General features: G+C 38.2%; 1 protein-coding gene across 1 annotated transcript in view; it reads left to right on the plus strand.

Moving 5' to 3' along the window:
* LOC107693057 (homeobox-containing protein 1-like) overlaps nucleotides 1–7,737 on the plus strand; it is a 12,548-nt gene continuing 4,811 nt past the window's right edge. The window contains exons 1-4 of the mRNA XM_016492303.1: nucleotides 1–209; nucleotides 3,760–4,299; nucleotides 5,780–5,865; nucleotides 6,138–6,248. Coding sequence (XP_016347789.1) covers nucleotides 3,761–4,299; nucleotides 5,780–5,865; nucleotides 6,138–6,248 — 736 coding nt within the window. The 5' untranslated portion in view covers nucleotides 1–209; nucleotide 3,760. The remainder of the gene's footprint in view (nucleotides 210–3,759; nucleotides 4,300–5,779; nucleotides 5,866–6,137; nucleotides 6,249–7,737) is intronic.

Here is a 7,737-nt window from a genome sequence, read left to right on the forward strand (position 1 = left end):
TAATATCAATATGGCTTCTGTCAGTCAGACAAAGGCGAATCAGTTTTTGCCTTGATATGAAATCAAATTAGGGAAAGGTAGCGGGAGAGTCGGACATCGTCCTGTTTTGCTGGTTCATGTCTGGCGACGGGGATTAAAGGGACGGAAACACTGTCAGTTGAGTTGAATAAATGCTGTGGTGCACGGAGGCCCCGCACGCGCACAATCAGGTAAGTCTGAGATGCCAAATTATAAGAAAGGCGACATTTGGTAAATCTGTCTGGAGACATGAAACATGCATTCACGTGTAAATTACGCTCGGGGGGAACTGAGCTCGGTTCGACCGCTGGTTCGCATGTAAAGTTACATCTGCTCTCATTCTGTGCTGGGATAGGGGTTTAGAAAAGAAATGCCAGCAACTGTGCAACAACTGACACTATGTTGACATTGGTGAAATGAACTAATAGTTGTGTTGATGGCTGCTCATCTCTTTGCATTTATTACTATGGCTGTTATTATTTATGCATATATTGTATATTTATATATTATTCTGTTTTGTGTTTTAACAAGGTGCTGACAGCATCCTAGAGCTGTGTTATTTTGGGTATAGGGTGTGTTTATATTGGGTTAAGATGACGTTTTGTAAATATAGGCTTGATAGTTCATGCAAATTTTATTTTATTAATTTTTTTCAATAGCAGTTATTTTTTATTTAGGGAAGGTGGCCCTATTAAGACCACCTAAATTCAAAGTTGTGCATCTTTTTCTTATAGATACTATATGTTAATAGTTTTTCAATAAAGTGTATGCATTATGCAATATACGAGTAATCCAGTCCAAACACGTAATTGTTGTCATAAACTGATCAAATTAAATTGCTTCATTTATTTGCAAATATGATCAATCCAGATTGTTTTTCTAATGTAAAGTGCATTTGTATCCCATCATGCTTTTTATTGTAAATTCTTCACATTGCATTATATTAAATAAAATAATTTAGATGCATTTTTGACTGACCAACCTACCTGACAAACTGCAAAAACTGCTGATGAAGCTAAAATATGGATTATAGTTTAGTATTTTGCGCTTTCCAGCATCTATTCAACAATAACAAAATAAAAAAGTCAGTCTGGATGTTTCTCTAGTCTTACCGTGGTCCTTTCAACCTGTTCTTATCACTTACCTTAAGACAGTTTGCAATTTCTCTGGCTGAGCAGTATCTTTCTGGATTCTAGCTTTCATTCTCAGTTTCTTCATACCAACATACCAGTGCAGCAAGCTTGAGAGACTTCCCTTTTTTGGGCCATATCATTTCATTTTCTCAGAGTGGCCAGTTTGTCTTCACAATGAAAATAATGTAAGCGGGTAAAGTTTATAAAATAAAAGAATGTGTTTGAGCACAAATTAATTCAGTTGATGTTTTTATATGAGGTGAAGTGGCTTTTTGCTTAGTAGGCTTATATGAAGCAGGGAATAAGGGTTAACAGTGCGCATTATACGCATTCCTTATAAGCCCTCGTGACAAAAGAAAGTGTTATGTTTATGGATTATAATTACTGACACAGCTTAAAATCTTTGTAGTTTTTTTCCCCCCTCAAATAGTTTGTATAATATTTTCAATTAATATAATTAGTGTGTTTATTTGTGTTTATTTATAATTTTTTTAAATTATTTTTAAGTTTTGTTGTTGTACTGCATCTTTGTGAGCATCATTTAGGCGGTGTCATGTGCTTGTTACAAATATGACCTAAAATAAAGTTAAGAAAATAAATAATTTGAGGACGCATTTGATTTATTATCTCTTAATTTTAAATTCTTGAATTTCAGTAACAGCTTTAATATATGCAGTTTTGTGTGGCCTAAATAATCATTTTGTTTATGTTTCTGTAGATGCTCTGTAGATGCTTATCACATTCAGTTTATGTACAGATATAACTTTAATTGTAGAAGCACAGTGGGCATCAGGTACTTCAGTCGACATGTTCTGGATGGTCTCTATTTCCATTGATCAGTGTGCATGAAGGTCTAATAATTACCAGCTGTCTATAGAGGTAAATTGATATTTTAAAGATCACCGTAACTTACATATGCAACAAATGGGCTGTAAAAATAGTTTCAAATTATGGAGAATTGAAGTAATAAGAGATTTGGGCTTTTTGTGGATGCCGTGCTGATGAAAAGAACCAGGGGCATATGGACAAAATCAACTTTGTTCTTGAGCTGCTGCAAAACAGATGAGTTTTTGTGCTGCTGCCTCAGTACTGTAGTTTCATAACTATAATCTATAGATGCTTTTATGCTTCCATGCATATGTCAGATAAGACTATGAATATGCAAATAAAAGAAACAATGAGCAAACGCTAAACTCTAAAACTCCTCAGAGCATTTTTGCTATCATTTTTACATCAAATTGCATGCACACCAGTAACCTTGCGTTTAATGCTTGATATAGCAAGATTGCATCTCCTTTGATGATTGTTATTGTTAAAAGTAGCAATGCATTTTGCATTATTAAACAATTATTTGTGTTACTAGTTTCATGTGTGCAGGCCAGTTAACTGAGTTGGTTTGTCATCATCAAGTCGGTAGTGTGGTTTAACACGTCTACATATGGGCGATTCTGAATTCTTGTGTCACTGGTTTATCGCCTAGCATATTTAAAACCTGATTTGATGTCTGAGGTGACACCTTTACATTTGGAATGTTTTTTATTCTCATATCAGAAAGACTGAAAATGTATATGTGGTGCACGCATCCGTGGGACAATGGGGGATTTTTATTTTATGACTTGTATTGTTCGGTTTCTAACGCTAAAGGCTTGTTACAAGGTATTGTTTTTTTGGGAGATACAAAAAACGGAATATTGAACAAATCCTTAAGAACGCACCCAGATTTATTGTTGTTTTTGCTGATTTGTTGTATCTGATGCCTCTGGATAATTATACTTTTGAAGCTTTTTAAGGGTGCTTGGGTGAGCAGAAATCTTTTTTTATGCATTTTAATGCAGCGCAGACACCAGGAGACCGTCGTACTCGCTCATCAGCAGAAATTATTCTTGAAGAACATGTCGCAGGGAAGTTGAAATCTTCATTTTTGTTAAAAGGAGCCTCACCGTTTTCTCGTTTACTTGATTGCATTACACTGCCATATGGAATGCATATTGCGCTGGCACGAGTTTTGCATTTGCAGCGTCATAAGTTGTAGCTTCCTTTTAAAACTCGAAATTAATTGAAATCCGGTGTGTTACGGGACAACAATTCGGCAGAAGCATGCGTGTGTGGGCAACAGCCTGGCATTGAGAGAACTATTCTCAGACAAACGCCCGTACGGAGTGATTCATCCTCAGTTTCTTCACTGAAAGTAGGTTGGCCGCCTCAGATGGAATTTTTTTTGGCAGTTTTCCCTAAAGTTAACCTCCTTCCCCCTCCTCACGTGTCCCAGCTTTCTGCTGTTTAAAGTCTATTAAAAATTCTGTGGTAATGCATGCAGTGTCTTTGCTTTGACCTCAGACAGGCTCCGCACTTCTGTTGCAATGATTGGTCGATAAAGGTGCGGTGACTTTGACATTTTCTTGGAAAAATAATGCTTTAGTTAGGGCTCATGCGCATGCGGCCCCTGCTACACCTCCTCCACTGCATTTCTCAGACAAAAACATTGCTTTTTAGTCTAGGCTGTGTTGTTTTGACTTTTATACACTATGCAGCCATGTGTCGTGTTTTATCAGCATTTCCTTCAACATCAATTTTCTAATGCAGCAGCTCTCTCTCTTTTTCTTGGCAGAATGTCCCATTATACAGATGAGCCTCGTTTTACCATTGAGCAGATCGACTTGCTGCAGCGGCTACGTCGGAGCGGCATGACAAAGCAAGAGATCTTGCACGCCCTGGACACCCTCGACCGGCTGGACCGCGAGCACGTGGAGAAGTTCGGCCACCGGCACGCCCACGGCGGAAACGGGGCGGCCGGCGTCAATCACGGCAACGGCAGCAATGCCACCACCTCTTCCAACTCCTGCACTACCTCCTCTAACAACCTCACAGCCTCTTCTTCGACGACCTCTACAGCCACGCAGACGGGATACCGTGGCAGTGGCCTCTCTCCCTCCCCTAGCAACAGCTATGACACCTCCCCGCCCCCGACGGTCCCCACCCCCGTGCCGGTAGTAGCACCCTTGGTCCAAAATGGACGGGACCTCGCCGCTATGCCCAACGGGAAGCTCTCTCCGCCCCGCTTCGCTGTTAGCAACACCTCGCGGGCCTTTGCATACGAGCACCCAGATGAGGAAGTGGACATCGATGACAAAGTTGAGGAGCTCATGAGGTGAGTGGGAAACTCTTGGAATGGGACGGTTCTTATTTTATAAAAAAAAAAAAACTGGATGGTTACAATACAAAAACAATACGAACATTAAAGCTGCAGGCAGCATTGAAAGGGCCCTCGCACCCGGGCTCACCGCTTAGCGGTGGTGTTATGACTATAACTGAATATGGCCATGGGCATGTGTTCAGGACAGGATCTTTTCAAACATGTGAAATTTGGGGCAGATCGGAAATTGTATGCCTGAATTATAACAACTTCCTATTTCATGGCGAAACATAGAAGTTTGTCAGGCCGCCTGACAAACTCAATATCTTCGCAATTTAACGGCAACAAAGGGCTTTAGATTGTACTGACTAAATTTGGTATTGATCTGTTTAAATCTCTAGGAGGAGTTCGTTTAAATACAACGCCTGAAAATGGCAAAAACGGCACAAAACTTGCCGAGAAAGTGCAAAATAACAGACTTCCTGTTGGGTTTCGGACTTCGTACCGGGAGGGGGGGATTTTTTGTAGGTATTGGTGTGTTACATGTGTCTACCAAATTTCGTACATGTATTTGAAACATAGCTCGAGAGGCACTTCGTTGAAATTTTATAGGTGGTGATATTGAGCCATTTTGCCACACCCACTTCTGAAACCCATATCAGATGTCAATTTTCGCCACTTCTGACGTGAGTTTTTGAGCATGTTTAGGCCCTCAAAAATGCGATTCATTTTGGAGAAGAAGAAGAAACTGAGCAATTCCAATAGGGTCCTCGCATCACCGGTGCTCTGGCCCTAAAAAACAATGAAAAACAGTGTAGTCTACTTCATGATGAACAATTGTGTTTTGAACTCGTCAGCCTAAAATGCCTTACTTATTAGCTTTCATTCATATCTGAACTGAAATAAACTGTGTATTTGGATGATACATCAAAATTCTGTGTAAAAATAACAACAAAAAACAGTGTAGTCCAGTTCATGAACAGTTGTCTCTTACGAACGAATCTTTTACATGAATCGTTCAAAATAAGTCACAAATGAACTCATCAGCCAAAAATTCCTCAATCATTAAAACTGGATCTGACTTGGTCATTAACCTTGGTCATATCTGAACTGAAATAACCCGTGTATTTGGTTGCTGTATCATAATACTCTGAAAAAAAAAAAGTTGTTCAATCCTGTTACCACAGTGCAGTCCAATTCATGATCAGTTGACTCTTATGAAAAATTATTTTACATGAATCATTCAAAATGAGTCACAAATCTTTCATGTCAGTCACTCATTAACATTGGTCGTATCTGAACTGAAATAAACTGTATTTGCAGTTTGTGAAGCTTAAATTAGTGTTATTAATACTGACTGGTTGTTGATATGACAACATATAGTTAAAGACAAGCATTAGGGACATTTTTGTTGTATAAAAATGGTTCTTTAAGAAATGTTGCCAAAAATAGTGTTGATGTTTTTCATTTGATGTCTCTCTCTCTGTTGTTGTAGAATGGACAGTGCTATAATTAAAGAAGAGATTAAAGCGTTCTTGGGGAACCGGCGAATATCACAGGCAGTAGTTGCCCAAGTTACAGGTTAGTTTGCTCTGGCTTTTTGTTTTCCAAAAGGAATAACAAATATATTGTGATTTATCCTGTGACTGTGATATATTTCCCTTGTTATTTTGTATAATAAGAGAGCCGTTAAAGCACACCTTAATATTTTGTTACTTCTAGCATAATGCTATAAACGAATGTCAGCTGTAGGGCTGCTTTTTATTACAGTTGTGGGATTTGTCATGGCAGGCCTTCGAGAGGCATATGCAAGTCAGATTTTGCCCTTAGAATCTGTGTGTTGTTGTCTGCAGGTATCAGTCAGAGCCGGATCTCTCATTGGCTGCTCCAGCAGGGCTCAGACCTCAGTGAGCAGAAGAAAAGAGCCTTCTACCGCTGGTACCAACTAGAGAAAACTACACCTGGTAATACCCGACCCCAGTGTCATTTACCCATGTAGGACATCCAACAACTTTCTAATGTTTCTATCATCTAATAACTTTAAACCCAAGACATCTTTGGCTGATAAAAATGTTGTTCTATCGTATCATATCATATCCTACTTGTGTAATACAAGTCTTAACTTAATTTAATGATTGTGTACATGCTAATTTCCCGTTTTTACATTTCATACTATGTTTTGCTATGCTCACTTAATTAAAAAAGCACAAATAATTTAATCTTTATCAAATCTCAAAATGAATATGTATTTTTCATGCTGTACATTATAATGTTGTGATGTGTGAAGTCAGTTTTAAAATGATCGATTTTATGTTTAGGTTATTTATTTACACAAAATAGTATAGAAACTTAATAGCTAACACATAATACGGCCCTGTGAGGAGGAAGGATTCACTAAGGTCCTCTCTGGTGTACCTGTGTGTACTCAGTGGGCATGTCATAATATCTATCATAATATGATAAGTAATATCAATACAGCGCTGCTTTGCAAAGTTACAAAACATTGAGGTGGTAAAATAGTTCATAATTTGTATATTATTATTATTGTTTATTTATTTATTTTATAGATTCTTTCTTTACAACACAATATGACAATTAAAAATCAAAAATCATAGAAATCATAATTCTGTATAAACCAAATGATATTTTGTGATTGCAAAATTGGGTAAAACAAGCAGTGAGGCCTTTCCAAAATTTAGATTTTACAAGTTGCCATATGTATGATTTATTTTATTGTTTTGTCATTTAATACTGATACTGTTGTTTTAATTTGTGAATGTTTAATATTCTTGCAACATTAAATGACATTAAATAGTGCTTAATATAAACCTTAAAGGGATACTCCACCCCAAAATGAAAATTTTGTCATTAATCACTTACCCCCATGTCGTTCCAAACCCGTAAAAGCTTCGTTCGTCTTCGGAACACAATTGAAGATATTTTGGATAAAACCCGGGAGGCTTGTGACTGTCACATTGACTGCCAAGTAAATTACACTGTCAAGGTCCAGAAAAGTATGAAAGACATCAGATTAGTCCATCTGCCATCAGTGGTTCAACCGTAACATTATGAAGATGTACGCATCACTGTAGCGCCATTTTGGAGAATATCCGCTGAATGCAAGCAGCGTACACCCTTCTGTGTCAGCCGCGCTGCACGGATGCGCTGTTTTCGTTCAAATCAAAGCGTAAATACACATAGAAAACGTATCCTTGTGTCGCTATTCTGATGACACAGAATAGCGTACGCTGCTTGCGTTCAGCGGATATTCTCCAAAATGGCGCTACGGTGATGCGGAGAAACAGAGGAGACGAATTGTTGAATAAAGTCGTTTTTTTTTTTCTTCGCGTACAAAAAGTATTCTTGTCGCTTCATAACATTACGGTTGAACCACTGATGGCAGATGGACTATTCTGAAGATGTCTTTCATACTTTTCTGGACCTTGACAGTGT

Source organism: Sinocyclocheilus anshuiensis, unplaced genomic scaffold (assembly GCF_001515605.1).
Source record: "Sinocyclocheilus anshuiensis isolate Anshui unplaced genomic scaffold, SAMN03320099.WGS_v1.1 scaffold222, whole genome shotgun sequence".
NCBI classification, from domain to species: domain Eukaryota; kingdom Metazoa; phylum Chordata; class Actinopteri; order Cypriniformes; family Cyprinidae; genus Sinocyclocheilus; species Sinocyclocheilus anshuiensis.